Here is a 23,941-nt window from a genome sequence, read left to right as displayed (position 1 = left end):
TAATAATAATAATAATAATAATAATAATAATAATAATAATAATAATAATAATAATAATAATAATAATAATAATAATAATAATAATAATAATAATGTGTTGTCTGCTCGTTAGATATCAGCAGGCTTTATCCTGGCTGAGGTTCATATATGTATGATGGAGGTTTACGCCTCACTCGCCGTGGGTTCAAGCCCCACCCGTTCCGTGATGTGTCTAATGGTTTGTGGGTGTTAGTGTCTAGAAGCGGGCGTCAACACACACCCATAAAACATGTAGCTAGAAACAGCTGTCTCTCTTTTGTTGTATGATGCTTAAAATTGTATTATCTATTTGTGGTGAGGTCAGCTGGTAGAGGCAGAGGGCGACGGCTGCCATTTCGGTCTTGCACTGTAGCAGATTTCTGCCTCGTGCTGACTTTATGGGCCACATACCTAGGTATCTCCTTGGAAAGTGGCAGGCTTAGTGGGCCCAGTAATTGTTGATGGAAGGTCAGGCTCACACACACACACAGACACACACAATGGAAAAGGTACAGGAGGCAAAGGACTCAGGAAAATAAGGAGATTAGTAGAAGAGCCAGAAACGAGTATGCACAGATAAGGAGGGAGGCCCAGCGTTAGTACGAAAACAACATAGCATCGAAAGTCAAGTCTGACCCGAAACTGCTGTATAGCCACATTAGGAGGAAGACAACAGTCAAAGACCAGGTGATAAGGGAGGAAAGAAGGTGGGGAACTCACAAAAAAAGATCAAGAGGTATGTGAGGAGCTCAACATGAGATTTAAGGAAGTATTTACAGTGGAGACAGGAAGGCCTCTGAGAGGACAGAACAGAGGGGAACACCAGCAAGGAATGTACCATCAAGTGTTGGATGACATACATAGAAATGAGGAGGAGGTGAAGAAGCTGCTAAGGGACATCGATACCTCAAAGGCAATGGGACCGGACAGCATCTCCCCGTGGGTCCTTAGAGAGGGAGCGGATATGCTGTGTGTGCCACTTACCACAATCTTCAACACATCCCTGGAAACTGGGCAACTACCTGAGGTATGGAAGACGACAAATGTAATTCACATTTTTAAAAAAGGAGACAGAAAAGAGGCACTAAACTATAGACCTGTGTCACTGACGTGTATAGTACGCAAAGTTATGGAGAAGATTATCAGGAGGAGAGTGGTGGAGCACCTGGAATGGAACAAGAGTATAAATGCCAACCAGCACGGATTCATGGAAGGCAAATCCTGTGTCACAAACCTTCTGGAGTTTTATGATAAAGTAAAAGAGTAAGACACGAGATAGAGGGGTGGGTTGCTTGCATCTTCTTGGACTGCAAGAAGGCCTTTGACACAGTTCCTCACAAGAGATTAGTGCAGAAGCTAGAGGATCAGGCGCATGTAACAGGAAGGGCACTGCAATGGATCAAAGAATACCTGACAGGGAGGCAACAACGAGTCATGGTACGTAATGAGGTATCAAAGTGGGCGCCTATGACGAACGGGGTCCCACAGGGGTCGGTCCTAGGACCAGTGCTATTTTTGGTATATGTGAATGACATGATGGAAGGGTTAGACTCAGAAGTGTCCCTGTTCGCAGATGATGTGCAGTTAATGAGGAGAATTAAATCAGATGAGGATCAGACAGGACTTCAAAGAGACCTGGACAGACTGGACACCTGGTCCAGCAACTGGCTTCTCGAATTTAACCCCGCTAAATGCAAAGTCATGAAGATAGGGGAAGGGCACAGAAGACCGCAGATGGAGTATAGGCTAGGTGGCCAAAGACTTCAAACCTCGCTCAAGGAGAAAGATCTTAGGGTGAGTATAACACCGAGCATGTCTCCGGAAGCACACATCAACCAGATAACTTCTGCAGCATATGGGCGCCTGGCAAACCTGAGAACAGCATTCTGATACCTTAGTAAGGAATCGTTTAAGACACTGTATTTCTTCAGTCATAGAGTCGTCAGGAAGTGGAATAGCCTAGAAAGTGATGTAGTGGAGGCAGGAACCATACATAGTTTTAAGACGAGGTATGACAAAGCTCTGGAAGCAGAGAGACAGAGGACCTAGTAGTGATCAGTGAAGAGGCGGGGACCAGGAGCTGAGGATCGACCCCTGCAACCACAATTAGGTGAGTACAATTAGGCGAGTACACTCACACACACACACACACACACACACACACACACACACACACACACACACACACACACACACACACACACACACACACACACACACATACAGACACACACCCATATACAGGATTTCACACCTTCTTGTGAAGTGATCCTTTAACCCTTCCTTCCCCCCCCCGCCTCTCTCCCTCTCCTCTCCTCTCTCTTCCTCTCTCTCTCTCTCTCTCTCTCTCTCTCTCTCTCTCTCTCTCTCTCTCTCTCTCTCTCTCTCTCTCTCTCTCTCTCTCTCTCTCTCTCCCCTTTCTCTCATCCTCTCTTCCACTCCCTCTTCCTCTCTCTCTTCCTCTCTCTCTTCCTCTCACTCTCTCTCTTCCTCTCTTCCTCTCTCTCCCTCTAACTCTCTCTCTCCCCCTCTCTCTCTTCCTCTCTTTCTCTCTCTCTTCCTATTCTCTCTCTCTCCCTCTCTTCCCTTGTCACTCCCCCCTCTCTCTTACCTTTTCTCTCTCTCTCTCATTTTCTCCCCTTTTTCCCCTCCTTCTACCCTCCCCTTCTCTCTCTTTCTCCCTCTCTCTCATTCTCTCCCCCTCTTTCTTTTTCACTTTCTCTTTTACTAAAAAAAAAAAAAAAAAAAAAAAAAAAAAAAATGGTTGGGACTCGCAGGAATCAGGGATCAGATGACAATGGTACTGGTAGGGAGGAATGGATGGAGGAGCAGTGGAAAAGGATAGAGCAAGAATGGGAGAGAAAATTAGGAGAGCTTTCTGAAAAAATGGAGAAAGAGCTCTCTGTGAAATGAGAAAAGAGGTTGGAGAAGGAGACGAAGAATTGGGAGGCACAAGTCGAAACTGCGGTAGCCAGGGTAAAGGTTCTAGAATTTGAGGTAAACAGGCTGAAGCAAGTCTCAGGGGTAGTGACCAGAGAAGACACACCATACGAAGCTGAGAGGCTGAACAGGAAGGAAGGAGATATGAACTATGCTAAGGTCCTATCAGCCTGTAAAGAAGGGCCAGGGAGTGGAAGGGAAGAGCAGATGGGTGCAGATGGAGAGGAAGATAGGTCGAATGCTGAGGCACAACCATGCTACCAAGAGCCACTGGAAAAATCAAGGGAGAAAATGACCACATACAGACAGGAACCAGAGTCACAGAGGGAGAGGCAATGGGAGGAGGAAAGGGCAAAATCAGTGTTTATCCATGGGCTTCGGGAGAGAGAGGAAAGGACACACTGAAAGACGGCAGGAAGAAAGAAAGGAGATTGAGAAAATCATCACGGAAATAGGGGGAGAAGACATGGACGAGATTGTAAATTTTCAGAGAATAGGGGGGTACTTGAAGGGAAGAAACCGACCGATCAAGCTGATTCTCAGGACAGAAACAGTGCGGAACAGGATCCTCCAAGAAAAACCACGGTTGAGAAGCTCAGAAGAGTACAAGAAGGTGTTCCTAGACAGAGACAGAACACAAAAAGAGAGACAGTAGCTGAGGGAGAGGACAAAAAAGCGAAAGGAGCTAGGAAAGGAGACAAGGATGGAACCAGCAGAGGTCAGTCAGAGCAGAACAGAGCAGCAAGAGCAAGCACACACACAACTATCCTCAGAACCCCACAACCTATCACACCATCCCAACACACAATACAATCCATACCCACAGCTTCCACCCAACCCCCAACCATAGAATCCCACAGTATGCTACCAGGTCTCCCACCCCCACAGGCCCCCCAAACCACAGTGTTGGAAAGGAAACTGAAGGTATGGTACACAAACGCTGATGGAATAACAAACAAGTGGGAGGAGTGGCACGAAAGAGTCAAAGAGGCATCACCAGACATCATAGCAATCACGGAAACCAAGCTTACAGGTATGATAACAGATGCCATCTTCCCAACGGGATACCAGATCCTGAGGAAAGACAGAAGGAACAGGGGGGGGGGGGGAGGAGTGGCATTGCTGATCAAACACAGATGGAATTTTGATGAGCTGGAGACAGGAGACAGCGGAGAAGAAAGTGATTGCATAGCGGGAACGCTTCACTCTGGAGGTCCCAAGGTGATAATTGCAGTGATGTATAACCCACCACAGAACAGCAGGAGGCCAAGGCAAGAGTATGACGAGAGCAATAGAGCGATGGTTGACACACTGGCTGCAGTGGCCAGAAGAGCTCATACATGCGGGGCAAAGCTCCTGATCATGGGCGACTTTAACCACAAGGAGATCGAATGGGAGAACTTGGAGCCACATGGGGGCCAAGATACATGGAGGACTAAGATGATGGAGGTGGTACTGGAAAACTTCATGTACAAACACGTAAGGGACACTACAAGAGAGAGAGGAGAGGATGAACCAGCAAGACTGGACTTAGTATTCACCTTGAGTAGTGCAGATATTGAGGACATAACATATGAAAGACCCCTTGGGGCCAGCGATCATGTGGTTTTGAGCTTCGACTACACAGTAGAGCTACAAGTGGAGGGGGAAGCAGGAAGGCCAGGACGAATGAAACCAAACTACAGGAAAGGGGACTACACAGGAATGAGGAACTTCCTGAATGAGGTTCAGTGGGACAGAGAACTGGCAGGGAAACCAGTTAATGAGATGATGGAATATGTAGTCACAATGTGCAAGGAGGCTGAGGAGAGGTTTGTACCCAAGGGTAACAGGAATAATGAAAAAGCCAGGATGAGCCCATGGTCCACTCAAAGATGCAAGGAGGCAAAAACCAAGTGTGCTAGGGAATGGAAGAAATATAGAAGGCAAAGGACCCAGGAGAATAAGGAGAGCAGTCGTAGAGCCAGAAACGAATATGCACAGATAAGAAGGGAGGCCCAAAGTCAATATGAAAACGACATAGCAGCAAAAGCCAAATCTGACCCGAAGCTGTTATACAGCCACATCAGCCACATCAGGAAGAAAACAACTGTCAAAGAGCAGGTAATCAGGCTAAGGAAGGAAGGAGGAGAGACAACAAGAAATGACAGTGAAGTATGTGAGGAACTCAACAAGAGATTCAAAGAAGTGTTCACAGAGGAGACAGAAGGGGCTCCAGAAAGACGGAGAGGTGGGGTACACCACCATGTGCTGCACACAGTACACACAACCGAGGAAGAAGTGAAGAGGCTTCTGAGTGAGCTAGATACCTCAAAGGCAATGGGGCCAGATAACATCTCTCCATGGGATCTGAGAGAGGGAGCAGAGGTGCTATGTGTACCCCTAACAACAATATTCAATACATCTATCGAAACAGGGAGATTGCCTGAGGCATGGAAGACAGCAAATGTGGTACCAATCTTTAAAAAAGGAGACAGACATAAAGCACTAAACTACAGACCAGTATCACTGACATGTATAGCATGCAAAATCATGGAAAAGATTGTCAGGAGAAGAATGGTGGAACATCTAGAAAGGAATGATCTCATCACCAGCAGACAACATGGTTTCAGAGACGGCAGTAAGACAAGAGAGAGAGGGGTGGGTGGATTGCATTTTCTTAGACTGCAAGAAGGCGTTTGACACAGTACCACACAAGAGATTAGTGCAAAAACTGGAAGACCAAGCAGGAATAACAGGGAAGGCACTGCAATGGATCAGGGAATACTTGTCAGGAAGACAGCAGCGAGTAATGGTACAAGGCGAGGTGTCAGAGTGGGCACCTGTGACCAGTGGGGTCCCACAGTTGTCAGTCCTAGGACCAGTGCTGTTTCTGGTATTTGTGAACGACATGACGGAAGGAATAAACTCCGAGGAGTCACTGTTTGCAGATGACGTGAAGTTGATGAGAAGAGTTCATTCGATCGAAGACCAGGCAGAAATACAAAGGGATCTGGACAGGCTGCAGACCTGGTCCAGCAATTGGCTCCTGGAGTTCAATCCCACCAAGTGCAAAGTCATGAGGATTGGGGAAGGGCAAAGAAGACCGCAGATGGAGTACAGTCTAGGGGGTCAGAGACTACAAACATCACTCAAGGAAAAAGATCTTGGGGTGAGTATAACACCAGGCACATCTCCTGAAGCGCACATCAACCAAATAACTGCTGCAGCATATGGGCGCCTGGCAAACATCAGAACAGCATTCCGACATCTTAATAAGGAATCGTTCAGGACCCTGTATACCGTGTACGTTAGGCCCATATTGGAGTATGCGGCACCAGTTTGGAACCCACACCTAGCAAAGCATGTAAAGAAACTAGAGAAAGTGCAAAGGTTTGCAACAAGACTAGTCCCAGAGCTAAGAGGTATGTCCTATGAGGAGAGGTTAAGGGAAATCAACCTGACGACACTGGAGGACAGGAGAGATAGGGGGGACATGATAACGACTTACAAAATACTGAGAGGAATTGACAAGGTGGACAAAGACAGGATGTTCCAGAGACTGGACACAGTAACAAGGGGACACAGTTGGAAGTTGAAGACACAGATGAATCACAGGGATGTTAGGAAGTATTTCTTCAGCCACAGAGTAGTCAGTAGGTGGAATAGTTTGGGAAGCGATGTAGTGGAGTCAGGATCCATACATAGCTTTAAGCAGAGGTACGATAAAGCTCATGGTTCAGGGAGAGTGACCTAGTAGCGACCAGTGAAGAGGCGGGGCCAGGAGCTTGGACTCGACCCCTGCAACCTCAACTAGGTGAGTACAACTAGGTGAGTACACACACACACACACAAACACAAATACACACACACACACACACGCACACACACACACACACATACACACACACACACACACACACACACACACACACACACACACACACACACACACACACACACACACACACACACACACACACACACACACACACACACACAAACACAAATACACACACACACAGGGCAGGGAAGCCAGTTAATGAGATGATGGAATATGTAGCAACAAAATGCAAGGAGGCTGAGGAGAGGTTTGTACCCAAGGGTAACAGGAATAATGAAAAAACCAGGATGAGCCCATGGTTTACCCAAAGGTGCAGGGAGGCAAAAACCAAGTGTGCTAGGGAATGGAAGAAATATAGAAGGCAAAGGACCCAGGAGAATAAGGAGAGCAGTCGTAGAGCCGAAACGAATATGCACAGATAAGAAGGGAGGCCCAAAGACAATATGAAAATGACATAGCAGCGAAAGCCAAATCTGACCCAAAACTGTTGTACAGCCACATCAGGAGGAAAACAATAGTCAAGGACCAGGTAATCAGGCTAAGGAAGGAAGGAAGGAGGAGAGTCAACAAGAAATGACCGTGAAGTATGTGAAGAACTCAACAAGAGATTCAAAGAAGTGTTCACAGAGGAGACAGAAGGGACTCCAGAAAGACGGAGAGGTGGGGCACACCACCAAGTGCTGGACACAGTGCACACCACCGAGGAAGAAGTGAAGAGGCTTCTGAGTGAGCTAGATACCTCAAAGGCAATGGGGCCAGATAACATCTCCCCATGGGTATTGAGAGAGGGAGCAGAGGTGCTATGTGTACCCCTAACAACAATATTCAATACATCTATCGAAACAGGGAGATTGCCTGAGGCATGGAAGACAGCAAATGTAGTCCCAATCTTTAAAAAAGGAGACAGACATGAAGCATTAAACTACAGACCAGTGTCACTGACATGTATAGTATGCAAAATCATGGAGAAGATTATCAGGAGAAGAGTGGTGGAACACCTAGAAAGGAACGATCTCATCAACAGCAGCCAACATGGTTTCAGGGACGGGAAATCCTGTGTCACAATCCTACTGGAGTTCTATGACATGGTGACAGCAGTAAGACAAGAGAGAGAGGGGTGGGTGGATTGCATTTTCTTGGACTGTAAGAAGGCGTTTGACACAGTTCCACACAAGAGATTGGTGCAAAAACTGGAGGACCAAGCAGGGATAACAGGGAAGGCACTACAATGGATCAGGGAATACTTGTCAGGAAGACAGTAGCGAGTCATGGTACGTGGCGAGGTGTCAGAGTGGGCACCTGTGACCAGCGGGGTCCCGCAGGGGTCAGTCCTAGGACCAGTGCTGTTTCTGGTATTTGTGAACGACATGACGGAAGGAATAGACTCTGAGGTGTCCCTGTTTGCAGATGACGTGAAGTTGATGAGAAGAATACACTCGATCGAAGACCAGGCAGAACTACAAAGGGATCTGGACAGGCTGCAGAACTGGTCCAGCAATTGGCTCCTGGAGTTCAATCCCACCAAGTGCAAAGTCATGAAGATTGGGGAAGGGCAAAGAAGGCCGCAGACGGAGTACAGTCTAGGGGGTCAGAGACTACAAACCTCACTCAAGGAAAAAGATCTTGGGGTGAGTATAACACCAGGCACATCTCCTGAAGCGCACATCAACCAAATAACTGCTGCAGCATATGGGCGCCTAGCAAACCTCAGAACAGCATTCCGACATCTTAATAAGGAATCGTTCAGGACCCTGTACACCGTATACGTTAGGCCCATATTGGAGTATGCGGCACCAGTTTGGAACCCACACCTAGCCAAGCACGTAAAGAAACTAGAGAAAGTGCAAAGGTTTGCAACAAGACTAGTCCCAGAGCTAAGAGGTATGTCCTATGAGGAGAGGTTAAGGGAAATCAACCTGACGACACTGGAGGACAGGAGAGATAGGGGGGACATGATAACGACATACAAAATACTGAGAGGAATTGACAAGGTGGACAAAAACAGGATGTTCCAGAGATTGGACACAGTAACAAGGGGACACAGTTGGAAGCTAAAGACACAGATGAATCACAGGGATGTTAGGAAGTATTTCTTCAGCCACAGAGTAGTCAGTAAGTGGAATAGTTTGGGAAGCGATGTAGTGGAGGCAGGATCCATACATAGCTTTAAGCAGAGGTACGACAAAGCTCACGGCTCAGGGAGAGTGACCTAGTAGCGATCAGTGAAGAGGCGGGGCCAGGAGCTCGGACTCGACCCCCGCAACCTCAACTAGGTGAGTACAACTAGGTGAGTACACACACACACACACACACAAACAAAAACACACACACACACATACACTCAAAAACACACACACACACACACAAACACACAAACACACACACACACACACAAACACACACACACACACACACATACACACACACACATACACACACACACACACACAAACACACAAACACACACACACACACACACACACACATACACACACACACACACACACACACACACACACACACGTCATTGACGTGTATAGTATGCAAAATTATGGAGAAGATTATCAGGAGGAGAGTGGTGGAGCACCTGGAACGGAACAGGAGTATAAATGCCAACCAGCACGGATTCACGGAAGGCAAATCCTGTGTCACAAACCTTCTGGAGTTTTATGATAAAATAACAGAAGTAAGACAAGAGAGAGAGGGGTGGGTTGATTGCATCTTCTTGGACTGCAAGAAGGCCTTTGACACAGTTCCTCACAAGAGATTAGTGCAGAAGCTAGAGAATCAGGCGCATATAACAGGAAGGGCACTGCAATGGATCAGAGAATACCTGACAGGGAGGCAACAACGAGTCATGGTACGTAATGATGTATCACAGTGGGCACCTGTGACGAGCGGGGTCCCACAGGGGTCGGTCCTAGGACCAGTGCTATTTTTGGTATATGTGAACGACATGACGGAAGGGTTAGACTCAGAAGTGTCCCTGTTTGCAGATGATGTGAAGTTAATGAGGAGAATTAAATCTGATGAGGACCAGGCAGGACTTCAAAGAGACCTGGACAGACTGGACACCTGGTCCAGCAAATGGCTTCTCGAATTTAATCCTGCCAAATGCAAAGTCATGAAGATAGGGGAAGGGCACAGAAGACCACAGACAGAGTATAGGCTAGGTGGCCAAAGACTGCAAACCTCACTCAAGGAGAAAGATCTTGGGGTGAGTATAACACCGAGCATGTCTCCGGAAGCACACATCAATCAGATAACTGCTGCAGCATATGGGCGCCTGGCAAACCTGAGAACAGCATTCCGACACCTTAGTAAGGAATCATTCAAGACACTGTACACCGTGTATGTCAGGCCCATACTGGAGTATGCAGCACCTGTTTGGAACCCGCACTTGATAAAGCACGTCAAGAAACTAGAGAAAGTACAAAGGTTTGCAACAAGGTTAGTTCCAGAGCTAAGGGGAATGTCCTATGAAGAAAGATTAAGGGAAATCGGCCTGACGACACTGGAGGACAGGAGGGTCAGGGGAGACATGATAACGACATATAAAATACTGCGTGGAATAGACAAGGTGGACAAGGACCGGATGTTCCAGGGAGGGGACACAGAAACAAGAGGCCACAATTGGAAGTTGAAGACACAAATGAGTCAGAGAGATAGTAGGAAGTATTTCTTCAGTCATAGAGTTGTAAGGCAGTGGAATAGCCTAGAAAATGACGTAGTGGAGGCAGGAACCATACACAGTTTTAGGACGAGGTTTGATAAAGCTCATGGAGCGGGGAGAGAGAGGGTCTAGTAGCAACCGGTGAAGAGGCGGGGCCAGGAGCTAGGACTCGACCCCTGCAACCACAAATAGGTGAGTACAAATAGGTGAGTACACACACACACACACACACACACACACACACACACACACACACACACACACACACACACACACATACACACACACACACACACACACACACACACACACACACACACACACACACACACACACACACACACACACACACACACACACACACACACACACACACACACACACACACACACACACACTCACACACACACACACACCACAATATCAGAGGTGTTCCTGCGCCTTTGTGAGAAACTTCTAACCTACTGCTGACCATCATAACTGTTTGCTCAAGACCTTTACGCTTACGTCGTGGTTATTCTATTTACCGAGGTACCTTCAGAGACCTCAAATATCTTTTAGAAGAGTCATTTAACATTGATAATTTAAAGAGGTTATACTGTTAACGTTTTTGGTGTTATAGCACTTTTTTGTGTCATATCTTTTGTTCGTACTAATAATCATTTGTTACTTAGCCTTGCCTAGAATGTTCTTATATGTTTTTATATATTCATATTCTTCATTGATTAAGATGTTACTTTTTAGTGACTAGTGTAATCAAAATTATGTATGGTATAAAATTAATGTTATTCTATCTCTATACTCTGTAGTGGACAGTGGAAGCCACTGGTTAGCCAGACATTTCTACAGTAAACAAACCCAATGAATTAGACATACACATATGTCTAATTCATCAACCTGTCGGTTCTCTGAACGAGTTATATACATAACTGATCTTGGCTTCCACATATTTCAGATGTCAGCTTTAATACATACCAAGTGGCTCCAGTTATAAGCAGGGCACGAGGAAATACTTCCAGCACAGTCTTACGTACCTGGCATACTCTCGGAAGCTTACGTACCTGACATACTCTCGGAAGCTTACGTACCTGGCATACTCTCGGAAGCTTACGTACCTGGCATACTCTCGGAAGCTTACGTACCTGGCATGCTCTCGGAACCTTGCACTCTGGATATACTTCAGACATGGTCTTACATACTTGGTATACCTCCATCACAGTCTTACATTCTTGGTATAATTCCAACAGGTGACACAAACTTACAAACGTTACTTATATTGACAAGTGAAATTAGTGAGAGAACCTTATTCAAGATAAAAGTCTGTATATTCGGTTCGTCTACCCGTTTAGCCTTCCAGGTAATGTGTTTATACTCAGGCAAAGCCTTGATAAGACTAAGAAATCTTGGATATGTTTCCCCAAGTAATGCTTTTATAATAAAGAGTGTACTTACATCAATGACATTGGCGAGAGGCGAGATCAATGTCAGTGGGACATGACCTCGGACGTATGCAGCGGGTGCTAGGGCCGCCATCACTCGTATCTGAGAAAATAACACTGTTGATGAGACCGTGTTGGTGTGTACTCGTATAACTGTGTTGGTGGGGCAGTGTTGGTGTGTACTCGCATAACTGTATTGGCGATTCTAGGATTAACTAGATTTATTAACTAGACGATATTAAGATACCGTTGTGCTCAGACACAGTAACACAACGGTGTCTTGGTACAGAGGGCATCTTCCACAACTTCATCGCTTAACTACTAGTGATGAGTGAGAAGGGTTGGATACCAAAGGGACTTGCCTAACATGGACCAGTAGGTTTGCCGCAGCGCTCCTCAATTCTTGCCTTCTTTCTTCTGTTAGTGGACCCCGTCCCCTACAGTGTCTTCGAGATCTTCCACACCTCACCTTCGCCAGTATTTAAGACTCCATTCTCATGCTTCGGCTTCATGGTCTGAAGGGACTGACCACCTCAAACACTCCTCACTACTCCTGCAGCCTTTAGTACATTCTCCCCTGCATTTGACTGATGAAGCCTACCATGTAGGCGAAACGTTTCAACAATAAAGATACCCAACTGCTGCACATGTGTCTTACTCATTACATATAATTGGAGTTATCTTTTCCCTACTTTTGCTCCTATACACCTGAAAGAAACCTCTGGGTTGGTCTTTGATTACTTGGCATCCCTAAGTTAATAGTCCCCTTTCTTGATTCCCCCAAAAGATATATAAAGTCTAATATTCATCCATTTCGGTTTATTTACCAGCAACAGTAGTGCCAAATACCAAGAACTATTCCCTCTTGACCCAGCCCCAGGAGAGCAATTGCTATGTAAAGAGGCAGCCTATGGGATTTCCCCCCCTCATACGACGTGTCTAAATTGATGACACGGGGAGCAAGACGACAAAAATATCAACAAACCTACCCAGGAGTTAATGTATGGGTAGTAGTTCATCATGATGAAGAAGCCAGAGCATCCCAGCGAGTGGCCGACGTAGTAAACTTGTTTGACTCCTGTCACGTCGCGTGCGTAGCTCAGCATGGCTGGGATGTCGTAGCGCCCTACCTCGTTCCCGCTACACGAATATCATCATCATGGGAATAAAGATAATAATAATATTTTTTTTTATTTTATAAAGGAAATGCATTGATAATAGGCCAAGACTTAGAAAAATCTTGGTAATATGTATGTGTTTATTGTTTGGGTCTCTGGCTAGTTGCTTCCAACGTAAAGTACTGTACGTTAATAAACAACATGCACACACACACACACACACACACACACACATACACACACACACACACACACACACACACACACACACACACACACACACACACACACACACACACTCACACACACACACACACCAGTGAGGGGGGACCGAAGTGAAGGAAAGGGGTAAGACTTACGCAGATGCCCTAATACGTCACAAAGAGAGCCAGGATATATCGAGGAGAGAAAGTGGCATTCTGCTGGGTACAGGGACAACGGTGGGGGAACTTTAGGTGCAAGGGCACTGTCAAGCCAATGAGAGATACAGGAAATGATAATGGAAGCAGCGAATGGGATCCTTCAATCAGACCCAGAGATGCAGAGATAAAAGTAATGGGAAGAGAAGAGGGAGAGGGCAGTTTTTATCCCTAGGCTTCAGGAGGCCGAAGGGAGGACATATGAAGGAAGACGACAAGGAGAGAAAAAAGAGATTGAAAATATCATCAATCAAAGAGGAAAGGAGGCTATGACTGACCTGATAAATTGTCAGAGAATTGGGAGATACTTAAGGGGAAAAAATCAACCAGCCAAATTGGTTTTGAGGACAGAAATGGTGCAAAACAAGATCCTGCAGTGTAAACCACGGCTAAGAAGACAACAAAATCCAAGCAAGTGTTCCTCAGCCACGACAGAACACATACAGAATAGCAGAAACTAAGAGAGAGGATACAAAGTTGCAAAGAGCAAGAAAGCAGAAATAAAACCCCACTCTGCACACACAGACAGCCCTCTACCCCCCGAGCACAAACTCCACCTACACAGCAGTCTCACACAGTGTCATGCCAGGTCTCCCACTTCCCCAGCCCACACAAACCCTCAGAATACAATTCTGGAAAAGAAGCTGAAGGTATGGTACACCAACACAATTGGAGCAACGAATAAGTGTGAGGAGTGGCACGAAAGAATCGTGGAGGCACCCCCATATATCAAAGCTCTCACAGAAACCAAGCTGACAGTAATGATAAGAGACACAAACTGTCCAACTGGATAACAGATACAGATCATGAAGAAAGATCGAGAGAACAGAAAGGAAGGGAGGAGATGCACTGCTCATCAAAAACCAGTGGAGTTTCGAGGAGTTGGGCAGAAGGGAAGCAAGGGACTACATAATAGGAACATTCAGACAGGGAGGTCCCAAGGTGCTGATTACAATGATGTACAACCTACCACTGAATAGCAGGAGGCCAAGACAACAGTACAATGAGAACAACAGAGCAATGGTTGATACACTACCTGAGGTTACCAGAAGGGCCAACATGGGGACTACAAAGTGCAAAGGGGAAGCCTGGAGCCACATGAGGGTCCAGAAATGTTGAGGGCCAAGATGAAAACCTCATGCATCAACATGTTAGGGACACTACCAGAGAGAGAGAGGAGGAGATGAACCATCAAGACTGGACCTCATATTCTCCTTGAGTCGTTTAGACATTGGGGACATCACATATGAAAGACACCTCTGTGCTAGTGATCACGTTGTCCTGAGCTTCGAATACATTTTCTAGCTAAAAGTAGAGAGGGAAGCAGCACGAGTAGGACGGAAGCCAAACTATAAAAGAGGGGACTACACAGGAATGAGGAATATCCTACATGAGGTACAGTAGGAGAGAGAACCAGTAGAGAAAACAATTAATGAAAAGATGGTATACGTGGCCACAAAATGCGAAGAGGTGAAGGAGAGGTTTGTACCTAAGGGAAACAGAACCAATAGGAAGACCAGAACGAGCCCTTGGTTCACCCAAGCGCGCTAAGTGTGCTAGAGAATGTAAACAGTATAAAAGACAAAGGACCCAAAAAAATAAAGAGATTAACCGAAGAGCCAGATATGAACATGCATGAACGAGACGGGAGGCCCAGTAGTAATACGAGAATGACATAACAAAAGCCATATCTGACCCAAAGCTGTTGTACAGCCATGTTGCAACCCCTGAATGGGTTGCAATGATTATTATGTATATATATATAATTATTATCTTTTCATATAATTTTATATTGCTTATATTTGCGATAATAGCTAAATCGTAAATATATTGCTTTATATTATTATTATTTGACTTAGTTACCTGTTGATAGGTAGGATGTAACACATATATTATGTGCTCAAAGTTCAAGTCTTGATTGTCTAACTACTGTAATTATCGCTCTTTGCTCGTTAGACTGCCGGTTTCTGTTACTGAGCAGCAGCTGTCCATGGAGCTATCACGTGATCGAGGGGGGGGGGTGTCCTCACCTTGTCTGAAGTATTCAGTCTGGTCTAGACTCTCTTGGTTGTTGGACAGATTGTCTGTCTCATTAGTCTTGCTAGTTCTGTAGAACTCTGTTCACAGAACATTGTATAGACTTAGTGATTTTCGACGTTGTACTGAGGTTGTGTGTCGCATAGACACTCTAAACAACTCAGGTCCTGAGCTGTAGCTTCTGACCTAATTTGTACTGGTTTCTGTGTACTGTCACAGTCGGGATTTTCTTATGCTGAACTTGGATTCAGTAGTATGGGAGTTTTGTGACTTGTGGAGGATCTGCAGATGGTCCCTACTTAGTGTCGTTATATTATCTCCTTGTTCCTGATTCTGTGTTGCAGCTGCTTGTTATATTGCTATTGAGATTAGCATTCTTTTTATTGTTCAAGCAGACTGTTCTGACTGCCAGTTGGTCAAGAAGTTAGTTTATTTGAGGACTTTGTCAGTCACTTGTTTAAGGCTAGTCGAGTCTTGAGACATAGCGAACTACTTAGAGCACTTACACACATACACACAAACTTACTTGTACATATTTGTAATATCTTATTAAATGTTAATGTACCAGACGGTACTTAAGAATTATAAATGTGATATGTGCTTTCAGCACAATACTATTGTATATGAGAGAATTGATTATTATTATTTTGATTATTATTAATTTAATTTAATTTGATAATATACCTCTAGACTTAATAAATTTATTAAATTTTAATTTCTCTAGTTAGTAGCCTACCAGTTGTAATCCTGAAGCACTATTGAATCATACTAAATTCTAATGGATAATTGGACAAGGATACTGACTACTTGTTACGAAAACCCAGTAACAGGCTGGATGCTAGAAGGGCAGTCCTTTCTAGTATTCACTGGAGATCTCTAAGCTTTTAGAATCGCGTTTTTTGTAACAAATGGGGCCTGTCTGGGATGCTCTTGATCCAAGGTGTTGGAGAAATTGTCCAGTTTGACATACTAGTAACTCTATGATCAAACACTTTGAGTACTTTCCTAATCTGAAGACTTTGAGTTTAGTCTTGTACAACATACCAGGTGGATGTATGTACTTGACTGAGTCTCTTGATCCCAGGAGATGGAAATACTGTTTATGAGTTCTAACTCTAAGATATCCAACACTAAAATTCCTATCAGGATTATAGTTTCCCATAATCACTCTCTCGTAGTACACTTATTTTCGAGATGTATGCCAAAGTGAAACAGTTAATTGATACTCTGACTTTGTCTGAGTTAAGTACATTAAAACTTCAGACGTGTTGGCGAGTAGCCAAATATCTCGGTGTGACGTATAACAGTAATTACACCGCAGAAACTGTCAGAAGGTTAATTAAAGATATATTGTTTCCTGCTCATACAGAGATGTCTGATTATTATTCAGATACAGAAAGCCTAGTGTCACAATTAGGAAGTATGACTCTATTTGATTACTTAGAAGAAAGAGCAACTAAGGCAGAAGTGTCTGAGCCTAGTGAACCTCCGCTCATGCCTTCCCACCTCACTGACACAATAGTACAGAGTATAGCTGGTTGGATGACTCAGCCACATACTAGTACAGTGTATGATACACCTGTATCTACTTATCCTAAACCAGATCTAGACTCTCTAGGGACGGCTGGACGAAGTTTCCGACCTAAGGACAGTCCAGAAAGACATGTTAATTTCCCTACTCCTCCATTACTCACTGGTCCTATCTCTCAGGAACAGTTTGAGAGGTTAGAACGCCTCATTATGTTGCAGACTGCACAAATAGAGGCACAGAGGAAATTGAACGAAGAAGATTTCCAGAGAGAAAATGTTCGTCTTGGAAGACAACAGACTGATAGATCACAGGACACATTTAATGTGCAGAAAGCTGCATCTATGGTTCCTAAGTTTTTTGAAAGTGACTTAGACACCTATTTTGATGTGTTTGAGAAGCAGGCACGTGCTATGAACTGGCCACGTAAGCACTGGGCTACCTTGTTGCACACAGCTTTGACAGGAAGAGCTCAAACTTGTACTGCTGCTTTACCATTTGCCAAGTACATTAGTTATGACGCTGTCAAACAAACTATTCTAGAGACATATAACTTGTTACCTGTAAGTTATCAAAGTGCATTTCATACGTTACAACGACGGCAAGATCAAACATGTGTAGAGTTTGCTCGTGAGAATAAAGTTGCATTTGAGAGGTGGTGTAGGTCTGCCAAGTGTAACAACTATGACAGCCTTGTTCAGTTGTTACTACATGAAGAGTTTAACAACTGTATGTCTGCTGACATACAAGAATATCTGATCGATCATACTACCTCAGATATTCTGGAAACTGCAGCATTAGAAGACAATTACGAGATTTCTCACAAACTTGTACGTACTAAAACACAGAGAAACAAGGTATCTAAAGATTGTCCTAGAAGTTGGCAACCTAAATCAGCTGCTCATTGCCGGCCTGATGTATCTGCTACTGTAACTTCTCGTACCTTTACCAGGAAAACTCACAATCCTGAATCTGTCTCTGTGGCTAGACAGAAATCTGATATCGAGAAGAAGAAAGTTAAATGTACCTATTGTAACAGAAAAGGACATGCTAGAGAGTATTGCTATAAGTTAGAAAGAGATGTGAGAGATAGTCGTGAGGCTGGCGCCCCCACAAAAGTTGTATCTTCTTCCAAGCAACAAAGGCACCAAATTCCTAGTAATACCTCTGATCCTACTGTTTTAGATAATATTACTCAGAACAGATGACTAGCGTCAGAAAGTGTATCTGACGAAATGATTCGTTCAGCGATGAGTCCTTACTTTTCGAGAGGTAAAGTAGGATTTGATGAATCACATCTAACTGAGATAATTTCTTTCAGAGACACTGGCAGTTATCTCACGTTATTAAGAGAAGATGTACTGCCCATAACTAATGATACCTATTGCAAGATAGATGTATTGTTAGAAGCCTATGGAGGGGCTGTTATAAAAGTACCTCTTCACAAGGTATGCATTGAAACAAGCTATTATACTGGTTATATTTCATTGGGTATATCCAGTGGAGTATTTCCCATCAGGTCAGTGGACTTGTTGATAGGGAACGATATCCTTCATGCTGGTATATGTAAGGAACCACTTGTGATTGATAATAACACTGATGATAATTATGCCATTGAAGCTTGTAGAGAGAAGCCTATTTTATTTCCTCTCAGCGCAATTACTAGAGCTATGTCAAAGATACAACAACCATCCTTGTCTCCTGTTGAGTTAGTGGATGACAATGATTTGGGCTTGAATATGTTGTTTAGTGATGCTCTGCGCCCAGGATCATTAACACCAACTCCCCCCGGTCATCAACCTAGTCAGGACACACCTGACGTTAAATTTCTAACTCATGATGATTTAATCAAGGATCAGTTTGTTGATCAGTCACTGGAAAGACTGAGAAATATAGCAGTTACTGAGAGTGAAGCAAAGGATCTCGATAATTGTTACTATTATAGTAACGGTGTACTGATGGAGAAAAATACATGTAAGTTGTCAGCTGATAGTGTTTCCACCACAGTCAAGCATCTCGTAGTGTTACCAGTTACATTTCGTGAACAAGCCATTGATTTTGCTCACAATAGTCCCATAGTAGGACATTTGGGTGTCAAGAAGACACTCGGTAAACTGGCAAAACATTTTACTTGGCCAAAGATGAAAGAACCAGTAGCTGATCATGTGCGACGTTGCCACGTGTGTCAAGTGACAGGCAAGCCAGCGCACACACCTCCACCTGCACCTCTCACTGTGTTCACTAGTAGCAAAGTTCAGTTCATCTGGACTAGAGATTGTTCAGATTTGTTCAAAAGGTTGAAGCATCTGCTTTCCTCTGCTCCTGTGTTGAAAAGTCCTAATTTTAATCTTCCCTCCTTTTTACATATAGATGAGAGCGGCTATGCAGTGGGTGCTGTGCTGCTCCAACAGTCAAACCCCTCAAGGAAGGTTCCTTGATGTTGGTGAGGGGCTCTTGATTTAGGGAATTGGATCTGTGCTCCAGTTCCCCGAATTAAGCCTGAATGCCTTCCACATTCCCCCCCCCCCAGGTGCTGTATAATCCTCCGGGTTTAGCACTTCCCCCTTGATTATAATAATAATCCAACAGTCAACATCCACTGACATTCTCCATCCTATATGTTACTATTCATCTAAGCTTAAACGACACCAGAGAAATTATGCCACTATTGAGAAAGAGGCTCTAGCTCTTGTGGTGTCCTTGGAACATTTTGACGTGTATTTGGGCACTTCCCCATTTAAAATTAACGTTTTTTCAGACCACAATCCACTCACTTATATTAACACTATTAAGAGTAAGAATTCTAGGATCATGAGGTGGGCCCTCAGAATCCACCCTTATTCTATTAGTATAAAACACATAAGTGGTCATTGTGATGTAATTACTAACGCTCTGTCACGTCCTTAATAATTATCAGTTACATTAAATTAACGTAATTTTATGCCCAAATACCTTTTGTTACTTGCTATGTCAAATTCAGTAGAGTAACTTAATCCCTCCAGCCCATATTAATTATATATACTCATGTCTAATTATTATATTTATATATTCACAGTAGTGGGGATATGTGTGAGGAGGAGGCAGAAGCTGAGTGTTGAGTGGGTAGTGTTGTGTGGGCGATGTTACTGCGTGTGGTGCAAAACTGTCCTGCCGCAGACCCTCCCACCCTCACTAAACACCTTAAGCTGTTTCATACTAAGATGTCTATACTGCCTCGCATTCCACAACCACTACTTAAGAGTGGAATGCATTCTCCTCTATTATGATCGAGCCTCATCGTGTCAGGCTTGTCTGCGCTATCCTGTGTCTACACTGATGTACATAACCGAGAATGCAGAGATACGATACTGAGTACTGCCCTAGTACTAGGGGCATAACTTATAGTGAAACAGACACTGTTAAATTATAGAAGTACTTGGCACAAGAGTGACTCTGATTAATGTTTATATTAATTAGTAATGTAACCTGAGTAATCAGTAATGTGAAACACATTAATGCAACTCCTAGTGCGACCGTTTGTCGTGTTGGGGGGGTGTTGCAACCCCTGAATGGGTTGCAATGATTATTATGTATATATATATAATTATCATTTCATATAATTTTATATTGCTTATATTTGCGATTATAGCTAAATCGTAAATATATTGTTTTATATTATTATTATTTGACTTAGTTACCTGTTGATAGGTATGATGTAATACATATATTATATGCTCAAAGTTCAAGTCTTGATTGTCTAACTACTGTAATCATCGGTCTTTGCTCGTTAGACTGCCGGCTTCTGTTACTGAGCAGCAGCTGTCCACGGAGCTATCACGTGATCGAGGGGGGTGTCCTCACCTCGTCTGAAGTATTCAGTCTGGTCTAGACTATCTTGGTTGTTGGACAGATTGTCTGTCTCATTATTCTTGTTAGTTTTGTAGACCTCTGTTCACAGAACATTGTATAGACTTAGTGATTTCTGACGTTGTACTGAGGTTGTGTGTTGCATAGACACTCTAAACAACTCAGGTCCTGAGCTGTAGCTTCTGACCTAATTTGTACTGGTTTCTGTGTACTGTCACAGTCGGGATTTTCTATTGCTGAACTGAGTAAAAAAAGGAGAATTAGTGTGCACTTCCTAGCAGAGTTTACTGCCAGAGGGGAATCATAGGCCTGTCCCGTGTGGAAAAATAATAATATTGAACTTTGTGTCAGAGGAAAGAAAGTCTCCCTGAAAGCATTGAGTATACATAGTGTATAGTGTATACTACAGTGGCTCCCTAGTATATTGATGATAAAGGCTAAAGTGTCATTTGAAAACAGGTGAATTTGTAAATGAAGTGATAAGCCTATAGAGGCAGGTGCCAGAAGTCGCCAGAAACTTGCCACAGGTCAGCTGTTTTTAATAATCTTCCTGGCCTGCTAGTGTACTCGCATATAATCTAGTGATACCAGTGAATAGCAGAATACAGTGTTGTAGTAGCAACTAACCAGTATTATAATGGTACTTAGTGAAGTGGAGTGACTTTCATTAGTTTCTTTTTCTTGAAATACCAGACGTTACTGTGAATTTCATATAACCTGTAGTTACCAGCGGTCGCAATATACACAACGAGAAGCAATTATTACTACAGAAAAAGCGCCCTTCCTCCAAAATTTGCACCAGTCAACTATAGTGATAATATAGCATTTATTGTGGTGGAGACGGAAAAAAAAAAAAATAGAGAAGCTAGATACAGCGATTGATAAACAAAGGTGGAGGCTCGACCGTTCGTCATTGTAGGAGTGCCAGCAGTCACCGGCTCTTCAACACGCAAGTTATACTTTTGTATCAATCAAATCACATATTACTCGGGTAGATAATTTCCAGTAGATCCTTCATGTGTTAGCTCAAATCACCGACCAGTATGGTTTAAATAAGTGACCCACTGATCAGATCAGATAGACTGGTCCGAACCCTTGACTGGTCCGAACCCTGGACTGGTTTCAAACAGTTTCGTTGTGCACCACCTAGCAGGTTATTAATAGAATATTCAAGAGGTTGCTAGTAGAATTGCAGTAAATCAACCATTCAAATCATTATGAAGCTGTGTGTAGTCTGTGGTCAGTCAAACAAACGGGCTTCCACATGCATAAATTGTCATTTCTGTGGAAATTGGTGTCACGCCCCTTGTGCAGATATCCAAGAACTAGCTACAAGCAGTATTAAAACAGGGAAGTGTTTTTGGGTATGCCCAAATGAGATAAATCTGTGGACTAAAATCACAAGGGTATTAAAAGAGGTCAACATCAAAGCTGCTTTCATAGAAAACCTGGAAGCTTTCTACAACAGATGGGAACATAAAAAGTCCGGGCTGAATGGTACTGCCCTTGATACTGGCCATGTAGTCAGAAACTGTAAGGCTGGAGATGATGTCCTGGTAGTCAGTAAATGGGGGGCTGATAGTGCTGTCCTGGGAGACAGTAATGGGGAAGCTGGAGGTGCTGTCCTGGGAGACAGTAATGGTGAAGCTGGAGGTGCTGTCCTGGGAGACAGTAATGGTGAAGCTGGAGATGCTGTCCTGGGAGACAGTAATGGGGAAGCTGGAGATGCTGTCCTGGGAGACAGTAATGGTGAAGCTGGAGATTTTGTCCAGGTAGTCGGGAATTATACGCAGGAAGGAATACATATGAATGACCTCATAGGGGACAGGAGCCATAGTAGGGAAACAAGTGTAGTCAAAGATAAGATAAAACCAATATTGCAAACTAGAAATACCGCAGGAAATAGCAAACAAGAGGACTCCACTAGCAATAGTGAGGATATATTACCAAAAACAAATGGTGGGAGCTCCATTGTTGGTGCTAGGGAGGATAGAAGTAAGACAGGGAAACATGCACCAACAGGGAATACAGTCACAGAAACCCAAGGCAAACGGAAACCAAGCCTGTGCACATACTATGCACTCGGTATCTGCTGGCATGGGAAATCTGGAAAAACAGATGGGACGTGCAACTATGACCACCCTAGGAAATGCCATGCCCATATGACAACAGGAAAATGCAAACTCCCTTCCTGTAAGCTTTTTCACCCTGAACTGTGTACCTCTTCAGTACAGGAAAGACTGTGCTATAACTTAAATTGCCAGGCATACCATCTAAAGGGGACAAAAAGATACAAAACATCCAGGCCATGGGAAAACCTGGGTAGCCACAGCCACTCAAGAGGGAGAGGTTTTTTAGTGCCAGGAAGGAAAAAAAACTGGCAGGAAATGGCAGAAATCGTACACCAAATCCAGTCATTCCTGGAGTGGAACCACAGTCGATGGCCTCCACTCCAAACCAACAGATACAGATACTAATGCCGGAAAAAAAATCCCCCCCCAGTACCAACATTACCACCAGTCCGATAACATTCTTCTTTGCAAATATACAGGGTCTAAAGCCAGCAACAAACAACAAAATACCTTTCATCCGTGGACTGCTTGCAGAGGCAAAGGCAATGTTCGCGGCTTTCACTGAGACCCACATAAAGGATCACTTGGACAACGAAATATGGATCCCAGGTTACAACCTATACAGATGTGACAGAGTGAACAGGCAAAAGGGGGGGGTTGGCCTGTACATTGCAGAGTCACTTGTTTGCACAGAACTGCTAAATGCCTCAAATGATGTAGTGGAAGTTTTAGCAGTAAAGGTCGAGAACCAAAACCTAGTCATTGTGATAGTCTACAAGCCTCCGGATGCAACATCCCAGCAATTCCAGGAACAGCTGTTAAAAATTGACCACTGTCTGGAAAACCTTCCAGCTCCTGCACCCAACATCTTGCTCCTGGGGGATTTCAACTTAAGGCACCTAAAATGGAGGAATATAGCAAATAATATTGTTGCAGTAATAACACCAGGAGGCAGCTCTGATGAAAACTCACACTCACGCGAGCTTTTAAATCTCTGCACAAAATTCAATTTAAACCAGCAAATAATA

The 23,941-nt window shown here is 44.0% G+C and overlaps 1 protein-coding gene across 1 annotated transcript in view; it reads right to left on the bottom strand.

The window, feature by feature from the left end:
* LOC138851876 (lipase 1-like) overlaps window positions 1-23,941 on the bottom strand; it is a 52,258-nt gene that overhangs the window by 13,956 nt on the left and 14,361 nt on the right. Inside the window, exons 2-3 of the mRNA XM_070081385.1 lie at window positions 12,883-13,033; window positions 11,907-11,996 (exon numbers count right to left, since the gene is read on the bottom strand). Of these exons, the coding sequence (XP_069937486.1) occupies window positions 11,907-11,996; window positions 12,883-12,999 (207 nt within the window). The 5' untranslated portion in view covers window positions 13,000-13,033. The remainder of the gene's footprint in view (window positions 1-11,906; window positions 11,997-12,882; window positions 13,034-23,941) is intronic.

This window comes from Cherax quadricarinatus, unplaced genomic scaffold (genome assembly GCF_038502225.1).
Source record: "Cherax quadricarinatus isolate ZL_2023a unplaced genomic scaffold, ASM3850222v1 Contig2528, whole genome shotgun sequence".
Lineage (NCBI taxonomy): Eukaryota > Metazoa > Arthropoda > Malacostraca > Decapoda > Parastacidae > Cherax > Cherax quadricarinatus.
This window is presented reverse-complemented; position numbering and strand designations above follow the sequence as displayed.